General features: G+C 45.2%; 1 protein-coding gene across 1 annotated transcript in view; it reads right to left on the bottom strand.

Moving 5' to 3' along the window:
* celsr3 (cadherin, EGF LAG seven-pass G-type receptor 3) overlaps positions 1-15,498 on the bottom strand; it is a gene marked incomplete at its 5' end in the record, with an annotated part of 152,753 nt that overhangs the window by 25,139 nt on the left and 112,116 nt on the right. Inside the window, 5 exons of the mRNA XM_083769735.1 lie at positions 2,255-2,461; positions 3,647-3,773; positions 4,024-4,191; positions 6,952-7,132; positions 7,727-7,882. Of these exons, the coding sequence (XP_083625861.1) occupies positions 2,255-2,461; positions 3,647-3,773; positions 4,024-4,191; positions 6,952-7,132; positions 7,727-7,882 (839 nt within the window). The remainder of the gene's footprint in view (positions 1-2,254; positions 2,462-3,646; positions 3,774-4,023; positions 4,192-6,951; positions 7,133-7,726; positions 7,883-15,498) is intronic.

Raw genomic sequence — 15,498 nt, 5'->3', positions numbered from 1 at the left:
TGTGTGTGATACAGCTGCGCCCTCTGGTGGTGGGCGGGTGGTGTAACAGCGGGACAGACAGACACACACACAGACATGATCTGCAGGGTCTCATAGTTAGTGCTCACTGCATTCGCAATGAATCTGACATTTATCTGTGCAGTAACCCTTACAGGGCCATTTGGTTACATTTGTAGTTGTACACCATCATATCGAACCACTTGAACCCTATTTTGGGACAAACCATAGCCAAAAATCTGCTAATTTCAGCAAGGATATTTAGTAGAGCAAAAATAGGTATACTATACTATACTAACTAAGTATAGGGTTTAGGTGGTTAAACAGCAGTTTCCGTGCCGGGAATGGATTACTCCAGGTTAATGTCGCTGCCAAACCCGCTATACCCGCCATTTGTTCTATGTGTTTAATCCGCTGTATTGTAATAAATAAAAAGAAAATCCGTCTTCATCGCGGAGATAGAGAATAGATGGTTTCGTTTTGATGACGAAACCGGAAATCGTCACATGCTGTGGGCTGCTAGGGCTTCTGGGAAATTGAGGCCAATGGAAATGCATGGGGTGCAACGCCTCATTGAGACGAGTCTTGTGTGCGTCTTCCGGGTGCACCAAGATGGTGGATGATACGCTCGGATCATAACAAACCACGGGAGCTTTTTTTGCTGGATTTTCGCGGATTAAAAGCCCAAATAATTCAGCGTATGCTCTAAAGGTAATACAACAATCTCGGCAGTGAAGGGGGGTTGATTAAAATGCGGGTTAAGCGTGTAAAACAGTGTAGGATTTTATTCTAGGCCAGAAAGTATATGTGCCGCTCAGCAAAATAACGTTTCGACTCCTTTAGCCCCTTCCCCATCCTCCACAGTTTGGTCCCTATGAGAAACCTCTGGTGCACTAGACTGGAACCCACCTGTGCTTTCTATGAGACTAATTTTCTATGAGACGATGAGACTAATTAATTAGAGCGACAGAGAGAGAGAGAGGAGTGTGTGTGTGTGTGTGTGTACGTGTGTGCTTCAATTTAACAAAGGTGCAGACGATCAGAAATCAGCGGAGAGTGAGCGACGTTTGCGCTACTGTATGCCAAATTGAAGTGGACTCGGCCCCAGACTTTTTTTTCTTCTCCCTGGAAATAAAAACGTTTGGGGTTTCCGAGGCTACTGTACTGGTGCACAGACAGGGTACCGATTCAACCCCCATGAACACACGGAACATATAGAGCGTCGCAGTCCCGCCCCTCGACGAGGGCCCGGGAAATAATTCCCCGTTCATTTTCCCCATAGACTTTTCAAAAAGTATTTATTTAAAGACGTTTATGGACAAAGCCAACTCTTGTTGTGAGAAATCATGACAATAAACACAATGTTTTGTTTTGGGCAGATCAAAAAAATATTAAGAAGAAAAAGGCAAGGTACAACTAAAACTAATTATTTGATTGTCCCAAAACATTGTGTTTATTGTCATGTTTTGTCACGAGCCGAGTTGGCTTTGTCCGCAGCGTAAACGTATTTAAATAAATACGTTTTGAAACGTCTATGGGGAAAACAAACTGGGCCACTCGTCGTTCTGAAAGGGGGGGTGGGACTGCGACGCTCTATAAATGTGTGTCCTTGTCTGAGTCAGAGACTGAGACACAGAAATAGCAGCAGTCTTAGCAGGAATTCAGTCAGACGATGGATTTCACACTCCCACACACACGTACAGTGAACGCTTTCCGCACGCACGCACGCACGCACGCACGCACGCACGCACGCACGCACGCACGCACGCACGCACGCACGCACGCACGCACGCACGCAAATCTCTAACCTGCTCTCTCAAGCATAATATGAAATGGAGTGGCTTATGTTTCTTGCAGACTAGTCTACAGCATGCCAGCATTAAGTGGATTTCATGCTGAGTGAACACACATTAAAATCAACACTCATTAGATGATTCATTCATTGCACCTCAGACACGCACGCACGCACGCACACTTCAAGTACTGTGTGCATACACTGTAAAGAAGCAGACATCACATCATTGTATAGACCCCATGAGAGAGAGAGGGAGAGAGACAGAGAGATAGACTAAATTATGGGAGAGAGGTGGAGGACAGGAATAGAGAAAAATAGACATTAAGAAAAATTAGGAAAAAAGAGGAAATAAGAAACAGAAGCAGGGAAACACACGCACGCACGCATGCACGAACGCATGCACGCACGCACACACACACTCACACACACGCACACACACCTCTCCTCTCCTCGTATATATACCTGTTGCTCGGTCTGATTGATTCCCAGCAGGAATACCAGCTCGGACAGAAACATGGCGGCCGCCGCGTTGCAGTGGATGCTCCGGACGTTGGACTTGAGTCCTCGCAGACACGACAGCACGGCCACGCTCAGCAGCAGCGCCAGCATGGACGCGCACAGCGACGAGTACGTCACCAGGGCCAGCGTCTCCAGGTCTCCCTCCAGCTGCTGCTCAGGTCGGGGGGAGGGAGGGGAGAGAGAGAGAGAGAACGTAAAGAGGGAGGATGATAATAAACACATGAACCTTTCCCCCCAAATGGACACTAATAATAGCCTCGGTCCCAGCCTTACTCGTCTGCGAAGAGAAAAGCCTGGTCACAACCTAAGGCAGAGAGTGCATAGCCGGAAGTGTCGGGCCGGAACATCCGGCAGATGTATTTCCCCCGGATAAATTAAAATTTCCGACCAATCATAACACAAAATCTGGCCAAACAATTAGCCTAAAAAAAAATAGCAGAACATATTCGTAGTGTAGACCCACTGGGGGACACCGGTCAATAAAATATATAGGTTACTTACTGTAACAGGACAAATGCCTCTTTAGTATAGGCATTTATTTATTGGCTCCTTGATAGTGATAGAAATACGACACTCAGGTAGACATACAGAAAGATGCTATCAGAAAGATGCTATCAGAAAGCTTCTCCTGATTTGATGGGCAGAGGAAATGAAGCCACGCTCTCTGCAATGAGAGCTTGGTTCTCTGGGGGGGGGGGGATTATTTTGGGGAGTCCCTAGTTCAGAAATAATATATTTGCGGCTTGAAAAGGTTGAGAAAGACTGCTTCACAAGACCAGTATTTCGCTCACATTTAGCGACTAAAGTTGATTTATGCAAACTGGGAAAGGGATTTACGAGCACATTGCAAGTAAAATAAGCTGCTCTAAGAGATTCAAAAACCTTTGTAATGACAATCCTATATTATATCCGCCAAACCGTTTCATAATCGAATGTTATGCCAGAACACTTGTATTGTATTGCTCTTGACAGTGCACGCCCAGGAGAGAGAAAGTGAGGCAGAGAGTGAGTGTGTGTGCATGAGAGAGAGAGAGAGGGAGAGAGAGAGAGAGAGAGAGAGATAGAGAGAGAGAGAGTAAGTGGTACTTGCAGGCACTTCTGGCAAAAAAAGAGCGTCATGATTGGCAACATAACAGACATCCTTTTAGTGGGTATCGCTCCTGTAGTGAGATGTGGAGTATCATACACCAGGGAGGAAAAGTCATCTGCTGGTGGTTAAGTGTGAAAGGAGTCAATTGCCTATTTTGTTTGTGTTTTCTCACATAAAAAGAAAACACCGCCCATGCTCATATACAGCATGTAACTAAATCAACAGCCCGCTATGTGACCACTGACCTCTCTCTGAGAGCTGTCCATGAGCACTCCAAAGGTACCCAGTCTGTGACACTGACAGCGCACGTGAGACGTGTTCCTGTAGACGACCATGCAGTCCCTCACTGTCCAACAACCGCCCAGCTCATACCTGGAGGGGGAGAGAGAGAGAGCGGAGGAGGGAGGGGGATGTCAATGTTACAGGTGTGAGAAACGAGGACAGTTAGCGTTTATGTACGTGTACTGTGTGTGTGTGTGTGTGTGTGTGTGTGTGTGTGTGTGTGTGTGTGTGTGTGTGTGTGCATGTGTGTGTGTGTGTGTGTGTGTGTGTGTGTGTGTGTGTGCGTGCATGCGTGCGTGCGTGCGTGCGTGCGTGCGTGCATGCATGCACTAGCACTCACATGTTGCTGTGGTTCCACTGCACACACAGAGGCTTGCTGCGGTTGGCTGTCTCGAGCAGCTTGAACTCCAAAAGGAGCGGCTGGTCCAGGTGTCCGCCCACAAACGTGTGGTTGTTGTAGACAGACACACTGACCACCGGGGAGTTCATTACTGGATGTCTGGGCAGCCTGGGGGTCAGAGAAACATGGAGTTAAGAGATATATACACAAGTGTGACACACATTTTTCCTGTCTGTGCTTTTCAGCTCAGGTAATGTCCTCGGGCACAGACCTAGATAACTTTTGGTTTTCATCCAAGCGGAGACAAATTTAGACCCAGGACACACTACACTGTGCTTGGTAGGATATACAACTATGTTTAACTTAGGAGAAGTTAATAGGGCCGGAGCTTTGAAACACTGTTACTATCAGACACGCTACAGCCACTGGGGACTTCATTAGGAGATGGTCTGACTCTGGGAGGTCTGGACGTTAGGAATAGGATGAGAGAACATAAACGTTAAATATAAAAGAACAGACAGAAATGCCTGATTGGTCTAGATATTGACACTGCGGGGGAGGTTTGTATTTAAAGAGATTGAGATAGACTCCATCCATCCATCCATCCATCTTCAACCGCTTATCCGTAGTCGGGTCGCGGGGGCAACAGCTCCACCAGAGAGCTCCAGACTTCCCTCTCCCGAGCAACATTAGTTACTTCCTCCTGGGGGATTCCGAGACGTTCCAAGGCCAGAGAGTCGATGTATTTCCTCCAACTGCGCCTTGGTCTGCCCCGGGGTCTCCTCCCAGTGGGACATGCGTCGAGGACCTCCCTAGGGAGGCGCCCGAGTGGCATCCTAACCAGATGCCCGAACCACCTCAGCTGGCTCCTTTCCAGGCGAAGGAGCAGCGGTTCTACTCCGAGTCTCTCTCGTGTGACTGAACTTCTCACCCTATCTCTAAGGGAGATGCCTAATTGAGATAGAAATGTAACGATACACTCAACTCACGATACGATACGTATCAGGATATGAGGTTCACGATACGATTTTGCACGATATTTTAAACACAAAACTATTTTCCAGACAAATGACAGAGAAATCTTTTTTTTTTAATGATTTATCTTTTTTCACATTTTTTTATTTAACTACCGGTACATGGCAAAAGTACTTTTACTTTTCATGTAAAATTACTTAATTTCTGTAAACTGTAAACTGTAAACATGCTTTCTTGTTTAGAACCTAGCTCGAGTTAACATAACAAGCTTTCTTTGATGACATCTTAGGATAAATGTAGACAGTGCAGAAACATAATTGTCTTCCTTGATGTATTAATGAGAATCAACGACCATCACCTGGGCACAGTCACATACACACACAGCTCCCCTCTGCAGGCCTCTACTACTGAAAGTGACTGCATGGAGTCTGTCTCATTTCACTCCAAAAGCACTTGAATATGATGGAATATGATTAAAGCTCACATTTCATATCACACACACCATAATTTACTAGCCCCCTAAAAAGAAAATCGATATACGATATATCGTTACATGAATAGAAAGGAGCTACTAGCTCCCGAAGAGAGAGAGCTCAACAGACATGGAGATACAGTATGTGAGGGGGAATGGATCCTATCAATCTATCTGTCTGCGAAACTGCTGGGAATAGAGATATACTGAAGTGCCTACATCATGATTATGTCAAGGCGTTAGCTAGAGGCAAAGCAAAGGAATATTGGAATGAGGCAAACATCGAATCATCACAGTATAGTAGGGGCGGAAATATGTAGGTACCTGATGATTTGATTTGATTGAGAGGAATACGATTAGATTATAAATCGATTTTAACGTGTGTCATGCCCATTCATCAGAAATCAATTGAGGAACTTAGCAGAATTTGAATAGGTGAATTTTCCAATAACTCAGCCCATTAGCTGCATGTTGTGTGTGACTTCAGTGTGTTATGGTATGGACGGCAGGGTGGCAAAAGAAATAAGCAAACAAAACACAAGCGGCCATGTTTGCAGTTTATGCGGGTGCTCTCTGCTGCTGCACTAGCTCCTAACTCCTACAGGTCATATACAGGGGCGACTGTGGCTCAGGAGGTAGAGCAGGTCGTCCAATGATCCATGGGTCGGCGGTTCGAATCCCGGCTCCTCCCGTCTACATGTCGAAGTGTCCTTGGGCAAGACACTGAACCCCAAATTGCTCCTGATGTGCTGGTTGGTGCCTTGCATGGTTTCTGCTGTAATCGGTGTATGAATGTGTGTGTGAATGGGTGAATGTAATGCGCCTTGGATATAGGCGCTATATAAATGCACCATTTATATACAGTACCCATTTTGTGTGGCTTCCTCGTAAACTTGGTGGTGCTGTAATCTGTAAGTACCAAATGTACACATCTATGTTTGACAGCCCCTAATTAAATTATATTGATGAGTCATGATGACCTGACGAAGATCTACTGTAATCTGACGTGGAAACATGTGCACCCGATCATCGTCCCACGTTTCCTAGACCAGGGGTTCTCAAAGTTTTTTGGCTGGGTGGGACCCCTGGAAATGCTTCAGCCATGTCTTGCGAACCCTGCCCCGCCCCACCCCCAATACAAAATGACTGCAAAAATAACCTTAATAATAGAGAAAATATATCATAAATTAATACTGAAACCAGATATAATCATTAAGGAAAGTTTATGCACTACATGCATTACACTGCTTTGGCAATGTAAACGTATGTTTTCTCATGCCAATAAAGCCCTTTGAATTGAATTGAATTGAATTGCATGTACTATGTGTACTATGTAAACTCTTCATTTCCATTTTTCCAGACATTCAGTTGCAATTGTTTGTTGTTTTTGTTTTTTTTATAATTTGGGGACCCCCCCCCCAAAATATAAAAACCGGATCAGCTAAATAATATTGATATTCTGTCTCAGTAGGAGTTGGTACCTGACTCCTCGTCTGTCGGTGTGGTACTTGGGAGGCAGCGCCGCGCCCAGGCTGCGGTAGATCAGCATGATGACAATGCTGATTGGTGGCTCGGGCATTGAGACAGAGCGCCTGGCAGCAGTGTATTCTCCTGTCTGATTGGATGACATGCTGACAGGGGCGGAGCCAGAGTTCTGAGGTCCTGAAGCTGCAGAAGAGCAAGCGTTTGTGTGAGTCAAATAGATTATCAATCTCCGTCTCAGGCACATGACCGTGCACTTGAACTTGACGGTGATTTACGTCATGGGCCCCGATGATGTTAATGGTAGGGCCACAAGAAACCCCTATAAAAAAATTGCCCAATACTAATAGCCAAGCAAGTGGATTCATGAATGTATGTATATAGACAATATTTTAGGCCAATAAAAAAGACACCACATTTCCCACTTTAAACAAAAGAAGCCTGTCGGCTTCCGAACTAATTTTTACAATTACAATGCAAATATAAAGTACATGAACCCGTGGACTTAGCGCCCTCTACCGATATTGACGTCAGACTTTGGTGCTCTTTAACTAAAGGCTGATTCAGACTCTGTCGCACGACGGTGTCGTGTAACCCAAAATAGCCAACCTCACAGTGCTCTATTTCCGTTGCGTGACAGAGCATAAATTAGGCATTAGTCTACCCACACAATAAGACATGTCTGTTTCTTGAATTATCCTCATATGTTTGTGGGGTTAAATAAATACTGCATACATATACCTTCCTTCTCTGCGCGTTCCTTGTCTTTCCAACCGTGCTGCTGGTGTCGCTGCGGGACCAGGGCAGCAGGGGGCAGTATGACGTGAGTGTGTGGGTCCCAGACCACCTGGCCGCGGAAAAGAGTGGTGTGGTACCGTGGGAAACGTCTGCGCACGTGCGTGTGATTCTCCACCCGGTCCAGATTCATCACTGTCAAAACACACGCACGCACGCACACACACACACACACACACACACACACACACACACACACACACACACACACACACACACACACACACACACACACACACACACACACACACACACACACACACACACACACACACACACACAATTATATCAATTATACGTGTTTTCTTGCGTTTCTAAAGTAGCCCACCAATGGGAAGGTACATCTTTCTCAGTACTTTAAACCATTCAGTACGGGAACCCCTTTTGGTGTTTTAAAGCATTATGTTATACTTTATAGCAGATCTATAGTGTGGCACTATGAGCTTGTAGGTCTGCTATTTTATGAAAAATCGTAGAAATGTGCCACAAATCTTTGAATAGATATTCTTTCAGAGCGAACACTTTTAACTCAAATATTTGCTTCTGTTCCCTGGAACAACATATTTTCAGATGGGGGTCGGCGGCCAAATACAGACAATTCTGGGGGTCCTTGACATGAATAAGGTTGAGAACCACTGACATAGAAACATTTTCAGAAAACTGTTAGGATTATCCGTTAGATCCGTTAGAGCACTGTGTGTAACCCATACTAAAATTCTACTACTAGACCCCCCGTCTAAATAAGACACATAATAAGACATAATAAGAGTGTAAAAGTCCCATAAAATCCATAAAAAACACATAAATAAAGAATAGGGGTATATAATTACTGTAAATGGGTTATTAAACAGCAGGTCCATGTTGAATAACTGTTCACACACACACACACACACACACACACACACACACACACACACACACACACACACACACACACACACACACACACACACACACACACACACACACACACACACACACACACACACACACACACACACACACACACACACACACACACTTTGCTATCAGACACATTAATCACCTATATAGATTACGTTTACGTTTCACACCAAAGATTAATAAGAGTAAATAAAGACGTCCAGAGTTCAGAACGGTTGTATATTAGGAAATATGGGGTTTTAAAGTGTACATAATGTCCATATTGAACAGCTTCTGGTGGAGAGTAGACCGCATTGAGTGAGCACTTGACCCAGAAAATACAATAAGAACCGTACTCAATACACAGAAAGAGTGTTGTGAACACCACTCAATACAACAGATGGTGTGTGTGTGTGTGTGTGTGTGTGTGTGTGTGTGTGTGTGTGTGTGCGCGTGTGTGTGTGTGTGTGTGTTGGTGTGTGTGTGTGTGTGTGTGTGCGTGCGTGTGCGTGCATGTGTGCGTGTGTGTGTGAATTGTGTACCTGTCTGTTTGTCTCCATCACCTGATGATTGCTGCACAGTAAGCACTCGAAAGTGAATGTACCATCACAGCTGCAGTTATTTCATTGTAATTAATTCATGTTCACTGGGAGCTATTGAACGTGCGTGCGTGCGTGCGCGCGTGGCTGCGTGCGTGCATGCGTGTGTGTTTGTGTCAGTGTGGGCTACAGGTCTAGACTCACAAGTCAGTCTCTAAACATTTTGTTCAAATAGAACAAAAAAACAACAACTGCATTGCAGAACCCACCCAAAGCATTTAGAGTGGTCCTCCATTTTGGGGTTGTGACGGTCAGTGTTAATTTTGTTGACTAAGACAAATCTGTAAGGCAGCAGGAGGCTATTAGCCAATTTGAATGCACTATCCTATTGGCACGACTGTCTGCCAGCAGGTCATGTAAATAGACCAGCTTGGCTTCAGATGGAGATGGCTTCAGTTGGTGCTACCTCTCTTCCTGCTTTGCTTAATAACCCAGCCAAGCGTAAATTACCACTGTACATAGCCAAGTTAGCCAACCCTATAATACTTAAATCTGGACACAAATTCAGGCATTTCTTAATAAATTCTAAGGTGTGACTGGGGAGAGAGATTTGGATACTGCAATTTGCTGAAGATGTTTGGGAGTCAATTCTGCACAACACAATAAATGCCAGACACACTTTGGTTCAGTTCAAAGTGGTCACAGACTACACTACTCGAAGTCAAGGCTTCATGCCACGTTGACGTGGGTGTACGGCTGTACGCCAAAACCCACGCTCAAATTTGATAAATGAGGGCCTAAGACTAAATCAGAATTTGCTGTCAGTACCACTGGATCAAGGTCATATATTTATTTCTTGTCATTTGATACTAAAATTAAAACACAATTTGGCCTGTGTTGCGTCTCCTCACTGGCAGGTGAGCCAGTAGGGTACAACAGCAGTGAAAACACACAGACAGCGAAACAGGGCAAGGGAAAATGCTGGCCCTGTTGTATATACTGTTGTATACTGTATATGGAACATAAAATACTGTGAACCTGTTCACAATGTTTACCTAACTTTGCTACTACAGAGAAAGCATGGACATGTACATAATGTTACTCTTTTTTTGAGTGTTGCAACCACTCCTATAGACAGCTATGTGTGTCCCTGTCCCTGGGTTCTATGCTGCTGGATTGTCTGAAGGAAGCCAAACAAAAATAAGTTTGACTCTTATGTACCTGTACACAAGATATAACAATTAATACATCAAGGACATCAATTTCATGAGAGCCAAAGGTGTTCTGGTCGTGACTTAACCAGTTAATGTGCTGAACACACGTCTTCAATGTCTGTCTCAATGTCCAGGTACCACGCTGTGTCACTATATCATGGTACCACAGTCTCAATGTCCTGAACTGTCTCAATGTCCAGGTACCACGCTGTGTCAATTATATCATGGTACCACAGTCTCAATGTCCTGCACACTGTCTCAATGTCTGTCTCAATCTGCTGGGACCAAACTGTCTCAATTTCCTAGTACCACATTGAATCTGGCTATGACAATTTACATGAGGAACGTTTTCTGTACGTGTATCTGCACGTGCGTGCGTGCGTGTGTGTGTGTGTGTGTGTGTGTGTGTGTGTGTGTGTGTGTGTGTGTGTGTGTGTGTGTGTGTGTGTGTGTGCATGCGTGCTTGCGCGTTCGTGCATGCACACATACAACATGTGTGTGTAGTTGAGGTGACATGTTTATCTGTCGCTACATGTGGGAGTATAAAGTTTCCTGTCTGTGTGTCTGTCAAAGCTGCAGCTGCTATATTTCTATGCTCTGCGTTGACATTCCCACAGATTGCTCTACCATTTCCCAAGTGAAATGAAGACGACAGTGGCTGATATGGAACTAAGGATGCATATCCACAATATCTAGCTGTTGGAAAATGGTATGTCCAATCCACGCCTAAAGAATGACTTGTACATCTTAGTGTAAGATCATTTCACTTCTACCTACCATTTATTTTATTTGTTTTTTTTGGGGGGTTTTTTGAGTGGTGCAACCACTCCCTTACGGAGCTATGTGTGTGGGTGGGTGGCTGGCTGGCTGGCTGGGTGTCTGGGTGGGTATGAGCACGAAAACAGCATGGTTGTTTTTCACCACCTGTGCGCAACCTAACAGTACACAAACACACACGCACATATTTGCGAACGCAGTGAGCCACTTACTATGACAGCAAGGGCTGAATGTCTGTGTGTGTGTGTGTCTGTGTGTCTGTGTGTCTGTCCCGCTGTTACACCACCCGCCCGCCACCAGAGGGCGCAGCTGTAGCACACACACACACACACAGGGCGCAGCTGTAGCACACACACACACACACACACACACAGGGCGCAGCTGTAGCACACACACACACACACACACACACACACACACACAACCACACACACACGAGCTGCGTTCGCTTCCCGCGTTTGCGCGTCTTACTTGTAACTGTATGCTTTCGGGTGTGCCAGTACAGTGACAGTACAGTACAGTACAGTAGAGGGTACAGTAGGGGGACCCCCCACACGGTAACTCTGTCATTTCTCAACCGTTTGGGACACGGGGCGGCTCGCCGGAATCGGCCGGCACCCTGGGTGCGTTCCTGTGGGTCTGGAACTTCCGACTTCCACATGGAGTTGCACCACTCTATCTTTTGAGACTATCTTTTGCACCCTGTCCGTTTGTGTGTCCGCCCGTCCGTCAGACTCTGTCCTTCTGTCTGTGGACGGCCTGTCCTATAGACAGCTATGTGTGTCCCTGTCCCTGGGTTCTATGCTGCTGGATTGTCTGAAGGAAGCCAAACAAAAATAAGTTTGACTCTTATGTACCTGTACACAAGATATAACAATTAATACATCAAGGACATCAATTTCATGAGAGCCAAAGGTGTTCTGGTCGTGACTTAACCAGTTAATGTGCTGAACACACGTCTTCAATGTCTGTCTCAATGTCCAGGTACCACGCTGTGTCACTATATCATGGTACCACAGTCTCAATGTCCTGAACTGTCTCAATGTCCAGGTACCACGCTGTGTCAATTATATCATGGTACCACAGTCTCAATGTCCTGCACACTGTCTCAATGTCTGTCTCAATCTGCTGGGACCAAACTGTCTCAATTTCCTAGTACCACATTGAATCTGGCTATGACAATTTACATGAGGAACGTTTTCTGTACGTGTATCTGCACGCGCGTGCGTGTGTGTGTGTGTGTGTGTGTGTGTGTGTGTGTGCATGCGTGCTTGCGCGTTCGTGCATGCACACATACAACATGTGTGTGTAGTTGAGGTGACATGTTTATATGTCGCTACATGTGGGAGTATAAAGTTTCCTGTCTGTGTGTCTGTCAAAGCTGCAGCTGCTATATTTCTATGCTCTGCGTTGACATTCCCACAGATTGCTCTACCATTTCCCAAGTGAAATGAAGACGACAGTGGCTGATATGGAACTAAGGATGCATATCCACAATATCTAGCTGTTGGAAAATGGTATGTCCAATCCACGCCTAAAGAATGACTTGTACATCTTAGTGTAAGATCATTTCACTTCTACCTACCATTTATTTTATTTGTTTTTTTTGGGGGGTTTTTTGAGTGGTGCAACCACTCCCTTACGGAGCTATGTGTGTGGGTGGGTGGCTGGCTGGCTGGGTGTCTGGGTGGGTATGAGCACGAAAACAGCATGGTTTATTTTCACCACCTGTGCGCAACCTAACAGTACACAAACACACACGCACATATTAACTGTATGCTTTCGGGTGTGCCAGTACAGTGACAGTACAGTACAGTACAGTACAGTACAGTACAGTAGAGGGTACAGTAGGGGGACCCCCCACACGGTAACTCTGTCATTTCTCAACCGTTTGGGACACGGGGCGGCTCGCCGGAATCGGCCGGCACCCTGGGTGCGTTCCTGTGGGTCTGGAACTTCCGACTTCCACATGGAGTTGCACCACTCTATCTTTTGAGACTATCTTTTGCACCCTGTCCGTTTGTGTGTCCGCCCGTCCGTCAGACTCTGTCCTTCTGTCTGTGGACGGCCTGTTACAGCGCCACCATGATGCAGATTTTTGCAAAACACATTTTTTGACAGTATACTGCTTTGTCCAAACATGACGCAAATCGGTACACAGATATCTAATAGCCAGTAAACTAAAGGGGTCTTTCGTATTTTTCATATTCCATTGGCTAAGATTGGCTTCCAAAGTTTGCAGGGGTGTTCAGTTTTGAGCGAAATTCCTCAAATCATGAACACAGCATGCAATTTTCACGCACATAAGGAAGAAAGTACAAGGAAGAAACTGTTGAAAATGTACAAATCGGTACACATGAACTCTATAGTCAAGTGATCAAGATCAAGATCGATCCGTCCGATTTTTCATATTCCATCCTGATTGACAAATTCCGAGCATTGCCGACCCACGATAACCTACCTGACCTGTGCTCCGAGCCTCCGTGGAGCATTTCTTTTCTCTGTATGTCTTGTTGCAAGGGTTGCGTGACAAAGTATAAATTCCTCCCCTGTCTCTCTCTAGCACTGCAACAGCCCCTGCAATGCATTACTAGATAAGAGCTGAACGAGCACATTGTAATGTAAAAGTTAACTTCCAGGTGCTATAATGTGCCAGGCCATTCTTTGCAACTTCTCATGGGCTAAAAATGGCCCAGAGCAGCATTGCAGCAAGTATGCAGTGATCAAATAAATGGTGCATTAGTCACCCATTCACACACACATTCATACACCGATGGCGGCGGAGACCATCCGAGGCACCAACCTCCACATCAGGAACAATTTGAGCTTCAGCGTCTTCCTCAAGGACATTTTGAACTCTGGGGAACCCAGGATTGAACTAGACCCATCCGGCCACTCTACCCGTGAGCCACTGCCGCCCCTCATTAACTAACCCGCCCCACATTACTGATCACACAGTAATGTGTTATTATGTTAACATTATTTTAATAAACCAAGGGGGCCCTAAACAGTAACTAACCGACACACCACAAAGATTGAACACAGACAGTGTTATGTGTTCGTAGTTCGTACAGTCATATTATGACCCCTTAATGTCCCCTTGAATATACTTTGCGGACCTGTGCTGTAATTGTGCCCTGTTCTTTTATTGGACAGTAAAGTGTCTAAGATGTGATGTATATCATACAGCAGGGGTCCTCAACTAGAAATGATGAAGGTCCACAAATATTTTTTTGAATAAGACCGAGGTCCGGTCCCATGCGCGGCGTCCATCGGAGAGCGGGGCTCTATGCCCGTTTAGTATGGTCAAGCCAAGCTTATACAAATCAGATCGCCTTCCACCCAACCAATAATGGGGTGCAGAGTGCAGGCCCGGAGTGGAACTCCAAATCAGGCCGGGAGTTATACGCCCTTGGCAGGCCACACTGCGCGCGCACATAGCGCGCACCAGAATTTTGGGGGCCCTTGGGGGACATTTTGGGGGCCTTTGCAGCAATTTCACATGAGAAATGTACCATCTGATGTTATTTATATTATTAACTTAAAAAAAAAAAAACATTATTATTTTTTCTTTTGGTGGTCCGCAAAGAGGTGGTCCGCGGTCCGGTCGCGGACCGCGGTCCGCCAGTTGAGTACCCCTGTCATACAGTATCATCTGTATATTAGCAGCTACAGTACATTACTGATTTCAGATGTATAGTATATTTTGTCTGTGTGTGCGTGTGTGTGTGTGTGTGTGTGTGTGTGTGTGTGTGTGTGTAGGTGCGAGTGTGAAATTGGTTCTTCTATCTGTTGCTGCCAAGCCTGCCGCTGTCTCTAAGCTGTCTGGCTCTGTCTGGCTCAGTCATCATCATTTGCATTAGTGTCAGCTGTGTCTGAGGAATTAGTGCCTAGTGCCTATAGCATTGGATTGTGTCATCATAACCAATTTCACAGCCACATATTATGCATTATATGAGTAAATCCCTATACATGTGTCATTTGTAAGAGATGAATTTTCATTACAGTCTAACCCAGAAAAAAAAATATTGGGATTTATTGCCAGCAAGAAAGCTGAGCTCAGCCATTTTGAAGACACTGAATAAAGTTTGTGTGGCCTGCACAGCTATACCGTTGGACAAATAGCACTGCAGTAATTCAGCAAACAAACCAATGTTGTATTTCTATATATCAAGATATAGTATACATAGTTAAATGTACTACATATACTGCATGTCATTCTGGAATCTAACCTAAACTATGCTACCTACTGCATATCATAGTCAATATCTGTGTATGTGTAATGTGCATATGCCCAAAAACAAAAAGCAACAAAAGTGTTGAGTATATAATGTACAAT

Source organism: Protomyctophum parallelum (assembly GCF_964188405.1).
Source record: "Protomyctophum parallelum genome assembly, chromosome: 7".
NCBI classification, from domain to species: domain Eukaryota; kingdom Metazoa; phylum Chordata; class Actinopteri; order Myctophiformes; family Myctophidae; genus Protomyctophum; species Protomyctophum parallelum.
This window is presented reverse-complemented; position numbering and strand designations above follow the sequence as displayed.